General features: G+C 39.9%; 1 protein-coding gene across 1 annotated transcript in view; it reads left to right on the forward strand.

Annotated features, from left to right (window-relative positions):
• The window catches only part of ptprga (protein tyrosine phosphatase receptor type Ga), a 302,816-nt gene that overhangs the window by 228,021 nt on the left and 58,629 nt on the right, over positions 1 to 16,166 (forward strand). The window contains exon 7 of the mRNA XM_016500550.1: positions 9,405 to 9,562. Within this exon, the coding sequence (XP_016356036.1) occupies positions 9,405 to 9,562 (158 nt within the window). The remainder of the gene's footprint in view (positions 1 to 9,404; positions 9,563 to 16,166) is intronic.

Raw genomic sequence — 16,166 nt, forward strand, 5'->3', positions numbered from 1 at the left:
ATGTTAGCTGCTGGCTGATCCGATCCATGTTTAATCACATTTGGGGATTCCTCACCCGCATTCATTAATGCTTCAAATCTGTTCTCAGGATGTATAGGGGGTGGTAGAATACCAGTATTCACAAGCCTTGTCATAGCCATATCTGGGGTAGAGGATGCTACGGCAGCAATACGAGAAACTCGTGACAATCTGATGTCTCTACTGCCTTTGGGTCTCGCTCCCTGTTTGTGCTATCGATTTGTGTGACAATCAGTTTTGACTTGTTCCTCTACACTTGGTATAAACTGTTGAGATTGACTATGTTCATGGGACTCACCGGATGTATGCTGAGGGGGTCCGTGACGACGGTCTGCTGAGTGTTCTGCCTGTTTTGGAAGTCCAGCAAGTAACTTTGTTTCAACAAAGCAGACTTGTCTGCTATTAGTCAGTCTGTTTGTGAAACAGCGCTTCAGTTCTGACAGGATCTCAGCCTCAGGCCACTGCAACCTCTGACTAACGGGATGATGATATGATGATGATATTGAGTCAGGAGATCTGGCTGAGAAATCAAGGGTTTGTTGAGCAGAATGTGTGCTCACACTTATCACTGTATATTTATATATATATATGTATATATATATATATATATATTCCTGTCCAAACCTATCACTGTATATTTATGCAATATATATATATATATATATATATATATATATTCTTGTCATATATCTAGGCTGGTGAACAGACAAACACCCACGCATGCATACACATCATCTATTCGCTGTCATTTTATCTCTGGCTTTGACGGGAATGTGTGTAATTTTGTGTTCTTGTTTTTGTTTGGCAATCTCCGTTGTCTGCTGACAGATGTAAGGGTAGACACTTAGGCACCAAATGGATGAACAGAAGTGGTGTTAGAGGAATCACAAGCTGATACACAAACATAAAAAAGTACCAAAAGCTAGCATTAATAGTTTTTTTCACAGGGATGGGCTGTTTAATCACATTCTGGTAGAATCAGTGTTGAATGGTACATTGACAGCATTATTGTAATTTAGACAATTTAAGACACAATTAGAATGAGCTACTTATAGTATAACTTTATACTTATAAAGTATTTTAACATTTAAGAAACAACATACTTCCCCTTTAAAGATTTTAAATATTGGCTAACTGTGCTCGGGGCAGAAAAAGATCATTTCGATTTCACAAGATGACAGTACTCTGAAAATTACCTTACGTAAGTTGACCCTCTTAAAGTCATCTACAATTTCCTCAATGTTCCTTCTGTCCACTTCCAGACATTAAAAGCTCTGAAATGATGAAGGCACCACCAGCTGCTCCCAGCATGAACTGAACGGCGTATTCCGGAACATTGAGATGAAACAGCGAAGTCTGTCCATGATTCAGACAGAGCAAATTGACGTCTTTAAGGGTTTCTTAGTTAATATACTCTTGTTCTGCCTACTTTTCAGTCATCTCAGGAACATCTCTCTATGTGTCCATGCGGAGTTTAAAGGCACGCCGAGGCTTTGATGGTAATTACCGGCCTGCGATTTGTGCTGCCCACTGAGACAGTCGTAGAAAGTGAGCGAGAGAGAAAGAATGACGAAGTCGTGGTGTAATCTGGAAGGCCGTGGTACTAAAAGCATCGCAGTGTCATTCTGACAAAGAGATCAGCTCTAATGCAGTGTAATAATGGCACTCACTTTAAACGGCGCCCACTCAAAAGCGATTTTACCGAGTCTGAAAATAGTTCAGCCTCCACCTGCTGCCAGATGACAAAAATTATGACACTCTATCTGATGACGGTGATGGGAGTTACCAGAATGTGATCAGGCTGATTTACTCCATTTTTACATTTTTTGATAAAAAACGTTGTGAGACATCAAAAGTCACCAGCATGGTGCTCAAGTGTTGCCAGGACATGGCTATGCGGTTGCTAAGGTGTTTTGTGTGGTTAAAGGAGCCCATTCCCAAGTCTCTATGATACTTGGGTGTCTCAGCTCTAAGGATGGGAATCGTAAGATATATGTTAAAATATTCAATTTAATATTAACAATTTCGTTGACAATTATTTTGGTACTTGTTAGAAATAAACATTTAGGAAAAACAACTAAAATAGAATTTCATTGTGAGCAAAACAATTCAGTCCCCAATGCTACTCTGTTCCCTCCTTCAGTCAACAGGATTTTTTTTGCCTGTCACTTTATATCAGAAAATACGGCTACTTTTGAACGCCCATCAATTGACCCTTCTCAGGGAGCTTGATTGACTGGCAGTTTGACCAATCATAACACAGAATCTGCCATTTTGTCCGACAAACAAACCAGAGAGGAGAGTAGATTAACTTTGGCAGACTTAAACTTGAAAAATGGTGTGTATTGACATATTTTTGTGGTTGAAATAAATACCCTCTGATGTTCATTCACGTTTATTTCATGCTTTAAGTAAATATGAAAAGATGATTCGTTCATGTGCCGCTTGAACTGAGATGCTACAGCGGTCTTTTACGACACATTAAAGAGCCACAAAACAGTATTTATTTTGTGAATTTCTTTAAAAAATTACAAAATTTGAAAGCTGAGACGTTGTTTCATTCCAGAAGTAACCTGTTCTGTTTTGTCTGTCAGCGCATTGTCAGTTTACTCTTTGCTCCTCAATGTAATTTTTACTGCGTGAGAACATGATGTGTAGTGTGTGAGTGGCATGGCTTGTCGGACATAGCAACAGTAACTAAGGGGGGCGGGTCTTTGCAAAGGGTCAATTGAGGTACTTTTTGTCCCATATTGGTCTAGTTATAGCATCTACTGTACAGCCAAGCCTTGGCCCCTTGATTCATACAATAAACTACGAGAGGAGAGCAGACAGAGATGCATTTATTCATCCTTTTAATTCACTCTGTCCACAACAGTCAGACTATTGCGGCCTGTTTGCTGGAGCGTGTTGATCTTGTTTGCTCAGTAGGGTTAGAGTAGGGGGTGGAATGGAGGTGTATGTGTGTGTGTTCTCGGTGGGAGGTGGGACAGAGCTGCGTTCTCTCTTCTTATCCCAGACAGATAGGAGCAGGGGGTCTGCACATATTCAGAGCCGTGTCTCAGACGTCTATAATTTCAACCTGCTGATCTCCTGCCGAATATGTACACTACCCGCAGGAAGCTGAACCAAACGATTTGCAGCTCAAATTACACACATGCAGCCGTATGTGAATCCTTAAACCTGTTTCTCCCCAATCCAGCTAGATTTTGAGCAGTGTTCGGCTAGTGTTGGTGCTTAAGAGGCGTGCATCCGTGTTGAGAAGCACAAGCAAGAATTTTACACGCTGTATTTAAAGCTCTCGGCTGGCGGAAGAGAAGAGCTGTCTTGTTAAGCGATCATCCATTAGGCTGGGAATATGTCACTTGCAAATCCTTAATTCAAGCATGTAAGCTTGTGTTCATTCGCCTGATGTTAGCATGAGCAGGTTTTAATGAATCTCTTATGAAGTGCATGCTTCATTTTAACGTCAGCGGTTGGGACAAATGAGGTCCGTATAGAGCTGCTCGGCTGGGGTCGGGTTCGCTCACGACAGTAGTTTCAGAGTTATTGAAGCTATTAAAAGGGGACATATAATGGATAACAGGAAATTCCTCACAGTATGATGTGAAAAGTCATAAAGTGCATTGTAGATTGAGCTCCCTCTCCAGTCTACTCAGGCTATTTATGGGAATGAAGCAGCTTGATCAAAATGTTCACGTTTATGACATAGGCAAAGTGATGACACATTCAAAACCATATAAGCTTGGCTCATGTCACGTTCTCCCATTAGTGAGTTGCTCAAACGCAGGCACCACAGCCACACTTATTTACCTAATTATTGGATTATTTACCAAGATAATGTAATTTCTTTAACATAATTTGCATTCACATTAATGCCTCTTTACTATTCAAGACACTTAAAATGCTATAAAAGTGTGGAATATGGCCACTTTCAGCTAAATTTTGTTTGAAGGGTTACCTACAAATTTCAATTCTCTCATCATCTACTCTCGCTGTCCCAGATGTGTGTGACTTTCTTTCTTAAGATGAACAAAAACTAAGATTCTTAGAAAAATAATCCAACTCTCAGTGCATATAATGCAGTGAATGGGTGCCAGAGAGGTTATGTTCCAAAAAGCATGTTCAGCCATCATGACATTAATCCGTATGACCCCAGTGGATGATTCAGTGTCTTCTGAAGCAAATAGGCATGTATGTGTAATAAAAATATTTTAATACTTTAATATTTTAACCATTACTTTCAGCCAACTGTCATAAGTGCAGTCATGCAAGTTTATGCTTGACGTAAACTAATGTGAAGTGTAACATAAGTGTATAATAAAGTTCGCAGCCTTCTGTACTTGTGCATAATTTTTTGCACAAGCTTCACAACGCACTTATGTTTACATCTAGTGTAAACTTTACCCTCTTGTGAACACATTTGTCCGGAAGTAATGGTTTATTATTTTTATTTTTTTATATAAGTAGTTTTTCTAACTTACACCTATTGTTTCACTTCTGAAGAGATTGATTTATCCACTCGGATTGTATGGACTACCATTATGATGGCTGAATGTTCTTTTTTGAGTGACAAAATACAGTATGGGCTCCTGTTCACTTTTTTCAAATATTTTTTGTTTGTGTTCAACAGAAGAAGGAATGCAGTATACATTTAAAATAGCATGAGGGTAAGTAAATGATGAGAGAACTTTGTTTTTTGGGTGAAGTACTCATTTAAAGTCGATATGAAACAGCATTTGCAAACCATTTTACTTCTGTATTCTAATGTATTTCAGTCTAAAACAGGATACTTAAAGAGGTAGTTCATCCCAAAATGAAAATTGTCATTAATTACTCACCCTCATGTCGTTCCAAACCAATAAGACCTACATTCATCTTCGGAACACAAATTAAGATACTTTTTAAAAAAATACTTTTTGCATGCAAAGAAAACAAAAATAACGACTTTGTTCAACAATTTCCTCTCTTTCCTGTCAGTCTTAGATGTGCGTTCATGACTGCACCACGACGCATGCTCTCAGACTCTCGTGAACGCACGTCAAACACTGATATGGAAGAGAAGAAATCGTTGAATTAAGTCGTTATTTTTGTTTTCTTTGCGCACAAAAGCTATTCATAAAATGAATGAAACATTGATGTCACATGGACTATTTTAACAATGTCCTTACTACCTTTCTGGGCCTTGAACATGTCAGCTCCATTGCTGTCTATGAAGGGTCAGAAAGCTTGGATTTCTTCAAAAATATTTTAATTTGTGTTTCAAAGATGAACAAGGTTCTTACAGGTTTGGAATGAAATAAGGGTGAGTAATTAATGACAGAATTTTCATTTTTGGGTGAACTATCCCTTTAATGAGAAACAAGGATGGGATTTGATCAGGAATTGAAGTATCCAAAAATATAAACATTTCCTCCCTACTGTACTGGCTATGCACATTCTCCTGGTGCGTAGCAGCTGATGTAACCTCATGACGGACGCTTTGGCGACGGGACTGCGTGTGGCGGAGAGAGTCGGTGGCGTGCTGGGTCCAGACACGGATGTGTGACTGGAGTGTTTGCCCCGTGGCTGTGTGTGCGTGTGACAGAAAAGCTCTCTGTGGCATCCATTACCATGCCACTGAGGCACGGCGAAAGCTTCTCTCTCTCTAGTTCTACATTCCCAGTCCAACCTTTAGGGGATTACCATTCATTCAACCTTAACTTCAATATACACACAACACAAGGCATGTTAGCCTCCCCATTTACACACTAGCCATCTAGGCGCATATAAACGAGCTCATGCTTCTGTTTATTTTGCTCTCTCTCTCTCAGTGAGTGATAATGAGACTGCTATCAGATCGCAGTATCTCTAAACCCTGCTGTGATTGGTAGTGGCATTGAGTGCTGCGAGTTCATGTTCGTCCCATCGCGCGCCACACCAGTCGTTGAGTATTGTTCACTCAACCGAATGCCTCTTCTCAGGGGTGCATAAATCAAAACACTGAAATGAGCTCTCGGTTTCTCTACAGAATGTATTACAAGTCCATTAATTCTGTCTTCCAGGGGTGTTTTGAAGTCTTCATTGGCCAGGCCTCTCATTGGCAATACATTTGAAAGACATGGAATCGCACAAATGGCCTAATGACGGTGCATCAACAGTGCATTTTTGGGCTCAGGCTGTACTATGATCAAATGTTTAGAATTCCTGCAAGGATATTTCCAAATCAGATGCCGTTTACATGCTAAGCTCCTTTGAACAGGATTCCTAGTCTTAGGTTTGGAATATGGGTCAGCAGACTAGCAATGTACTTTATTCTTTCTGCGTCATCATCGCTGCACATCAAACCAATCAACTTTCTCCATCTGTTTATCTTGATTTCAAGCAAAATGTTTGTGCATTTGAAAATCAGAACAAGAAATACTCAAGTGGAAAGCTGTGTAATTCAGCGGTTCTCGTTTTATCATGTCGCCAGGCCAGCCATATGTTGGGCAGGCATTGTTGGATGGAACTTATAAACTTTTAAATCAGAGGAGGGTTATGGGTAGAAATCTGCAGATTGTGTCCTCTCGAGGATTGAGTGGCTTTAAAATGCTAAACGCACAACTCATCCACAGCTTCAACATCTAGTTTGACTCAACAAGTGGAGAAAAACAATTCTAGGACAATACAGAGATTAATCTCAAAGTTACAGCTGCTCCATTTTACTGTGTACAAAATAAAAAAAAGTTTTCATAATCAAACAAGCAAGCTGCATAATCAGAGTTTCGTACTTTCTAAAGTAAATATGAGTGTTTGCATACTAAAGGCACAGTCATGATGATAGGGTGTTGTGAGTGTTGACTCAAACAATTGAATCTTATGAGTTGGTTTATTTTTAGTGAATCAGAAACATACAGTATAGTGAGACTAGAGTAGATTCCCGAAAGAATGACTCCTGTGAGTCAGTTATTTTTAGTGAAGCCAAACCATGCAGCACTTCTTTTTAGTGAATGAGGAACATAGTATGACCACTGTGGACTGATTGCAGAAAGAATGATTTTTATGAGCAAATTATTTTAAACAAATCCAAAATATACAGCACAACAGGTGCAGTATGACCAGTTCTAAAATGAATTAATCTTATGGGTCATTTTCTTAAAGAATCAAACACTTACTGTGTTATGTTGTTTGTAGAGCTTGCGATATCAGTGTAATTACTGACTGTTCAAATTACTAGGTAGGCATTTTGAGTCAGTAGTATTTTATAAAAATAAATGGACAAATGAAATGTGTAGTTATGGCTGATTATTTGATTCCATTTTCAATATACTGCCTCTAAAAGTGCGAAATGTCATCAAAAAAATCAAAAGAATCATTTTAACTATATTTGTCAAAATGATGTCATCATTTGGCAATGGTATTGCATTTATTTTTCATTTACAAATATTTGATTTCTCAAATACTAAAAGATGTGTTAATAGAACTGTTAAGAAGAACCCAACATAAAAAACCTACCCTAGTGAAAAATAAGGGTGCCCTGGAGGCTGGTGCAGGACAGGAATAGGGCGGAGACCAGGAGAGCCTCCAGGGCGGATCTGGGAGTTCAGGGGGCCATGGCGGAGCAGGCAGTTCAGGTTGCCAATGGCGGAGCAGGGGACTCAGGAGGCCATGGCGGAGCCAGTTGTTCAGGAGGCCATGGCGGATCAGGGGACTCAGGAGGCCATGGCGGATCCAGAGACTCAGGAGGCCATGGCGGATCCGGGGACTCAGGAGGCCATGGCGGAGCCGGTTGTTCAGGAGGCCATGGCGGATCAGGGGACTCAGGAGGCCATGGCGGATCCAGAGACTCAGGAGGCCATGGCGGATCCGGGGACTCAGGAGGCCATGGCGGAGCCGGTTGTTCAGGAGGCCATGGCGGATCAGGGGACTCAGGAGGCCAGAGCGAGCTCTGAGGCTGGAGCCGACACGGGAGTGAGCTCTGGGGCTGGAGCCGACACTGGAGCGAGCTCTGGGTGGGAGTGAGCCATGACCGACGGGCTTGACTTAGGAATGGCCAGCAGGCTTGCCACAGAAACGGCCGGCGGGTTTGCCACAGGATCTTCGGAACTAGACTTTGGAACGGCCGACGGGCTGGCGAAAGCCGCAGCCGGCAGGCTTGACTGAGGAATGGTCGGCGGAGGAGTCCCGGATCGGGATCGGAGGCTCTCCAGACACCAGATGACTGCCTGCTTCCAGTCGAGGTTGGTGGTGTCTGGGAGCTCCGCGGGGCGATGAAAAGTAATCCCGATCTGGAACAGCGTCACGAGGGTTTCCCCCTCGAGGGAGCTGGCGAGGGCGAGCGGCACGAACGCCCTCGCGTAGCTGACAGGGTTGGGGCTTGCCTGAGCTACGGTGATGAACATCGCTCGTTCCTCCATAGTCTCGGGGGAAAAACAAACGGAAAACAAAAACACTTTGAAAAACGGGGGAAAAAAAACGGGGGAGAAAGGCGCCGCTTACTTCAGTTGGGGTCGGCTGTTCTGTCACGGTCACTCGGGGAGGAAGGAACGAGGAGACGCAGGAGAAGACTTCAACAAGGATTTAATTCAAGTGAACAAAGGATAACACACACAGGAACTCTGGGATGACATTTAACAGCCGACACTTAAGACATCAAAACACAGGGCTTAAGTAACAAGGGAGGAAACGAGGGAATTAATCAACATAACGAGGAAACAAGGGAAACACAGGTGGAATCAAATAAACATAATGAGATCAGGAACAGGAAGACCAAAAAAGGGCAAACAGGAACATACACGTGGCATAAATATACTCACATTTATTTGAAATACATTTATTTTATGCTAAGTATACTACAAATACATTTACATAATTATGTACTTAATCAAATACCCTGCTATTGTACTTTTTGTATTCTAAACAGGTACTGTATACTTAAAGTCTGGTCATTTGGACAACTAATTTTGTACTTATTGTACTTCAAATGTGTGAAAGTAGTGCTGAAGTCCAACTAAAGATATTCTGAAGTATATTTGATTGTGCTAAAGTGGAACTGTTGCAAGTATACTTCAGGAACAATTTAAACATCTTGCATTTAAAGACCGATATTATTCAAAGATCATACAATCCTCATCAAAAGTGACATTAAAACACATTTTAGGCGTAATATTAAGAAATGTGCATTGTGCACAAGTAGTACTCCAAATAAAATGTAATTATAATTTTTATATCAGTAAATCTCAAGTGATATGTCAGGAAATGTGTTCATAGATTTCAACTATACTTAGTATGAAATAAGTATATTTTAAATATATTACTTTTTTACTAGGGTAACAATATATGCATCAGAACTAGTATCTTTGTCAAATACTACTAACCAGATAAAATGCTTGTTCTCAGTGTATTTTTGTTCTTTTTTGTTGTTCCAGAAAAAGAGACATTTCTAGAGCCCTTCGTGCTCAGAGACTTGTTGCCGTCCTCCATCGGAAGCTACTACCGTTACATCGGCTCTTTGACCACGCCACCCTGCAGTAAAGTGGTGGAGTGGATAGTCTTCAGTCGGCCCGTGTTCCTCTCCTACAAACAGGTAAGTCTATACTACACATATGAAGGTGTGTTGAGGTTATTCATGCTATTTAGGTCTTTAAAAAAATTATGCCAAAAAAGATTTTATTATGCATCTTTACTCAAAGCAAAGCTCAAAGTCACAGTTCCCATAATACAGAGCGGCTGACCCAGTTGAGAAGTCTGAGGAGTTAAAACTGTTTGAGATTTATTAGACAGAGCTCCTGAAAAACACCTGGGCTTTGGGACAACAGCTAAACAGCATGAGAAATAAAAGAAAATAGCAATGTGTGTAATACCCATTATTGTTCTAATGGACCCTACTTTCGCCTCACTGACTCATGCCTCTCCATTAGTATGCATCACCCAGCTTCGCTTGCGCACATGCATCCTGTCCTCTCTCTCGGCAATGCTCCTGAGCTCTGATTGATAAGGAAAACTCTCCAGCTGAGCTTTTACACTGTAATATAACAAAACCAAACACCAAAAATGGGGCATCTTCATGCTAACAGGCTGCATGAAGAGCTATGTGAAGGCCAGGTGCACTTCCACCAAAGTATAGAGGAAAGAGGACTGGTTTTAGAGCAGAAATCCTCAGGGTGGATACTGTGAGGTGGGCTCTCACAACCAGCACTGTTAGACTCAGATACCAAACAAAGAAGGACGTGATAAGTAAGGGCTGAAATTTATAGGGAACACAGTGTCTGTTTATGAAGGTTGTTCTCCATCAGAAACCGATCCATCTCTGGCCGCTCTGTGACTTCTGATCTCACCGCGTGTTAAAAGAGAAACGGCAAACAGAGGCTTTGCTCTCACGTATAAAAGATCAAAGGATATCTGTATAAACCTCATCCGGCCATGTAAGATTCCATGTTATTTCAAAGTCTTTTCAAGGTTTGTAACCATATGGTGTAAGAATTCAAAAATTATATTTTAACCAGAAATAGACAGACAACGCATATTTAATTTGACACACTTTGTGCATTAAAGTTTTCAATGCAAAATTTGATTTGATGAAAGTCACGAGACCTATTACTATCTCTCTACGCCGCTATTTTCCTTCGTTTGTGGTCGTTACATGCTTATTTTAATTTTATTTTTATCCATCAACGTGATTGGATAGAGAGATAGTAATAGGTCTCGTGACTTTCATCAAATCAAATTGTGCATTAAAAACTTTAACCGCCAACTGTTTAACATGGCTGCTGGAAGAGCATTCTTCAAGCACCAATTCAGTTGCATCTTCCTCTAACTTAATATGTTAAGGTAAATTTTGGATTTCTGCTTACTAAATGATTTGTATATATGCTTGCCTATCTACACGGCCTGAAATTTAGTGTGAGGTTACGGGTATTGCATACAGTGTTAACTGCCGCAAGTGCCACGTTCGGTAAATTCCCACTCACTTATGAGACGCGCGACCTGCGCTGCCTCGTCTCTCTCTCGCGTGCGTTCTGCAGCAGTCACTTGGATAAGTCGTTGTTGCTTGTTGAACTTGTTGACTTTTGATGAGTTTGAGCGCATGATGCGCGCTGTGAAAAAGTGTGTTGGAAATAGGGTTGCCAACCGTTCCGTATTAGCCGGGACGTCCCGTATTTTGGGCCAAATTGGTTTGTCCCGTACGTGACTTCCCTTGTTCCGTTTTTTTGACTGCTACACTGATCTAACCACTGACTGATACAACAGCAGCAGTGCTGATCACTTGAGAATGATCACCGATACCTGTCATCATCCAATCACAGCTCCCCTCATGCAGTATACGTTAAGTAAATCAAAAATCGTGAACATAACTGTTCGAGGAATGCTGCACAATCCTCTGGCGGCTCGTCGCTCCCACCTCACTCACAGCAAGCGGCGCTCGCGCTAACGCCAATTCCATCAGTGTTTTCACTTCAGTAAATCAGTTTTGGTGAATACAAACTACGTGATTATTTTTCATGAGTCCAACATCCCGCCGCGCAAGAGACATGATCAGTAAGTTGTCTTTCACTATTGTAATGTTGTTAAATAGAGAAAATCATTTTATATTTAAGTAACTAATAGCATAATTCTTAACCTTGGATCTTATTCTTGAAACACAAAATGACCAATAAAAAGGTGTCAAGCACCAAAAGCAGCCCATATTAAATCTATAAGTCTATAATATTAATTAATTGAAAAATACGCATTTTCATGCATAGGCTACTATAGCCGCATTTCCACTGTCGGGCCAGTGCGAGCCAGTGCTTTAAACGGGTCGGGCGGGGCTAATAGCCTCGGACCTGTGGCACCGAGGCCAAAATCACGCTGCGTTTCCACCGTCAGGCCAGAAGCTCCGCTGCTCTTCACTAAAACCCGCCCTTTACACGCCTTTCAGGAACAACATCACACTACCCCAGCATTTCACCAACAAAGAGAAGTTATCAGAAAACTAATCAGAAATAAATCAATGGAACTAGCGCGATCACAAAACGAACATGATAAGAGAGGCCGTTTGTTTGCATTTTTTGTTGTTTACTTAAAGATTTAAATCCAAAAGCATCGATGTTTTAATAAGTGATGCATTGATCATAATGAATTAATTTGTCAGGATTGAAAATGTCACATTGAAATAAAGTGTAATTTACCATTATTTCACAAACGAAAGAGGACACATACTTATTCAGTCGCGTCTGTTTCTGTTTATTTGTAGTCACAGTATACGTCACAGTTATTTGCTTGGTCTCTTTTTAAAGAAGACACATAGAAGATTATTGCTGATGTGAAAGCATTTCAAAAAAAGAAAGTATAAAAAAGTTATAAAAGTTTAAGTTTACAGTAAAGATAACGTAGCATACTAATAGTTTTTTTTATATAAAATAAATACTTTATAAAATGTTGCACTCTAAAATTGCTATAAAATCAAAGCCATATGTCTAACCAATTTATGTTCCAAATTTGAAGTTGATATCACAAAAACTGTGGCTCCTGTGAGATTTTGTTTGGGCACTATACCAGAAATAACCACTGGGTTACACCCAAACTTGTGTTGAATTCTTTTGATGCAGTTTTCTGTCACAAATCAATCATTTTCTGTCACAATATCACTTCTATTACAAAACAGTTACCAAATATGGAACCTTGACTGTCAGACCTTTCCAACGATATCTGTTTTGTCAAGATTGCAAAAAGATTAGATTTTCGAAAACACAAGCCACAAAATCACAGAGTCTATATATATGTTTTTATATCTTGATTCATAAGTGACAGTGGAAACGTGACTGGCCCTGGCACGCACTAGCATGCCCGCTTTTGGCCCAACAGTGGAAACGCGGCTTACTGTGTGTGTGTGTGTGTGTGTGTGTGTGTGTGTGTGTGTACGCAAAGAAAGAAGGCGTAAATATATTCTCGCTGTAGTTGTTGCCGCAGCCGCCATGTCGTGAAGACGATGTGTGTTTCGTTGTAAAAGCGAAACTACTTTGTTTGGCCTTCCAAAAGATTTATAATATTGTATGCATGCGTACGTACATATATATATATATATATATATATATATACATACAGACATGTAATGTTGTATGCATGCTGTCATGAGAGTTTGTTAGTAACAATGTATATTAATGACTAGTCTTTCAACAATTGGCTAGTCAGTTAGCAATGTTGACTATTTCGTTTTTTTTTGTTTTACTTTTTTGTAATGCCAAGTTCTGTCATGAAACTCTAGATGGCGCAGACTGATGGGTCCTTACCACTAACTGATGATATTCACAGAGTTCAATTGCTTGGCACAAGCTGATTGGTTCATGTTGCATATGCGTGTAAAGAGCTTACTGCTTTGTATTTAAATGCCTGGTTAGCATTCACTAGAAACCCTAGCGTTCCTCTGAAACCCTTCACCTTCCCCAGCTCCACCTGTATAGATCTGCTACGGGTTATTTTAAATTCTATTTGTGCAGCAGCAGTATGTCTTAAATACTCAGCACCATGTCTGCATTTGTATTGGCAGTAGCAAGTTCCTGTACTTGCTTTGCAGCAGCAGCAATTCGACAACTTTGTTATATCTTGCTCTGTTTTTAAGTGTGCCGCCATTAGTACCATGCCATTTTGAGTTAAAAATTAGTTACTTTAAAAATATGCCAGTGTTCTCTTCTCTTCTTGTGCTCCGTCTAGCCATCTATGAACACAAGTACACATCTTATACAAATGCACCACAAAGAAACCCACAGACAGAGGACATTTGAACCAGAAATTATTCCAGGATAATATGTTGTTTTGCACATGCTACACTTTTTCTTTATTTATATTTCTGTTGAGACAGATTGGCATACGGTAGATTCGACTCATTTAAAAGCCCATTTTAGGGGTTTGAATGCAAATCAGAAAATGATGATGCCAAAAATTTGATTTGCGCACATTGAATACAATGATATAATGTTGAAAAAGCAATTTGCATTCAAAGTCAAATCAGACTAATGGGCAAAAATCTTAAAGTTTTAACCATTTTTGACAAGGTATGATGGCATTTACATGACTTTACATATAGTCGACTTCTTATGTGTAATCACTGAAAAATATGCAATAATAGCCCAGATTTTGTCAGAAGTGTGTCACCATCAGTATCCAAATGTTCTGAGCCCGTCAGATCAAAACTGCAGGAAGTGATGCGTGTAACGGTCACAGCTCAGCGAGCTTTCTACAGGAAGACACAGTCCTTTTCGTAGAGCCATAAACGCTGCCCACAGAAGCTTTCTGCTCTCATTTGACACCTCTTAAAGTTCTTTTGTTCCTTTTCGTCTCTGGGAGATTTTGTTTAAAAGGAAACACTGCTGAGGCAGATATAAGTGAGTCTATGGAGGAAGACAGTTGTCCTTCACTCCCCATTTTTCTTGCTCCTTTGTTCTTCATCAAAGCAGGAAGAGACAGATTGGCATATGGTAGATTCGACTCATTTAAAAGCCCATTTTAGGGGTTTGAATGCAAATCAGAAAATGATGATGCCAAAAATTTTATTTGCGCACATTGAATACAATGATATAATGTTGAAAAAGCAATTTGCATTCAAAGTCAAATCAGACTAATGGGCAAAAATCTTAAAGTTTTAACCATTTTTGACAAGGTATGATGGCATTTACATGACTTTACATATAGTCGACTTCTTATGTGTAATCACTGAAAAATATGCAATAATAGCCCAGATTTTGTCAGAAGTGTGTCACCATCAGTATCCAAATGTTCTGAGCCCGTCAGATCAAAACTGCAGGAAGTGATGCGTGTAACGGTCACAGCTCAGCGAGCTTTCTACAGGAAGACACAGTCCTTTTCGTAGAGCCATAAACGCTGCCCACAGAAGCTTTCTGCTCTCATTTGACACCTCTTAAAGTTCTTTTGTTCCTTTTCATCTCTGGGTGATTTTGTTTAAAAAGGAAACACTGCTGAGGCAGATATAAGTGAGTCTATGGAGGAAGACAGTTGTCCTTCACTCCCCATTTTTCTTGCTCCTTTGTTCTTCATCAAAGCAGGAAGTAGGTCACGGAGACTGACAGAGGGAGCTCTGGGGCGCTTTAAGAGCCGATCGATGCTCAGCCAGTCTACTGCATTTGCAACATCTGGAGCATAGGTGGACATCACACACACATATCTTGCAGTTTGCCCCAAGAATGCCCTGTTGCTGTGGTTAGCCATAAGGGATTCAACCATCAGACTCCAACATGTCTTTTCAGCAGTGACGCACGCACACACACAGATGTGTGACCCAGAACAGCCCTATTGCTGTGATTTCCCACCAGGGATTACTTAACCTTCTTACCCATGATGCACAGTCATTGCATAAACACACACACACACACAAATCTGTCCCGGATTACTACTGCGCTAAGAACTGTACACAATAAGATGCGTGCTTTTGTAGCCGGTGCCCACTCCCAATAAGCTGCGGTTTTGGCATACGAGGGATTAATAGATGAGGATTGTGATTAGGAAATTATTCGAGAGCGCCATATTGATGCAGCGGATCTCGGCGTGCAACCCAAAATCACAGGAAACGATGTCACAAATCAGATTCTGTGGTGTATTGGTGCTGGAATGTAGGATTTGACAATGCTCTTGAGGATTTCCGTTAGGGGTGGGCGATATGACCAAAATATTCTATATATATATAGACACTATATAGATTTTTGATATGATATGATATGATATGATATGAAATTTAATAATTCTTGTCATCGATTTCAATATCACAAAATACTAAAACTAGCCTTACTAACAAAATTAAAAAAAAAAAATTAAAAATCAAATAAAAAAATTAAAGCTTAGTGAAGATAAGTAAACAGTAAGTGCTAAAATAAAAACAAAGAAAAAATATAATATAAATATAATGTCAAAAACAAACAAATAAAAAAATCTATGTAAAAATAATAAAATAGTAATATTTTTATGTGCTTAATATATTACATATATAATTACTGTTTGTCACATTTTATACAATTAATAACACATTATCAATAACTAAAAACAGAGCAGCTGTCTTTGAGAAATGTTGTAAAGACACAAATGCAAACGTCTCGTTAGTGGATTCAAGCGGTCTTAAACAGAACTCTTGAATATTTAAAAAAAATTATATGCCATGAAGTATGCCAAGTTTGGCAAATCCAGGGACAATGTGTTCTCTG

Source organism: Sinocyclocheilus anshuiensis, unplaced genomic scaffold (genome assembly GCF_001515605.1).
Source record: "Sinocyclocheilus anshuiensis isolate Anshui unplaced genomic scaffold, SAMN03320099.WGS_v1.1 scaffold42, whole genome shotgun sequence".
In the NCBI taxonomy this organism is placed as follows: Eukaryota; Metazoa; Chordata; class Actinopteri; order Cypriniformes; family Cyprinidae; genus Sinocyclocheilus; species Sinocyclocheilus anshuiensis.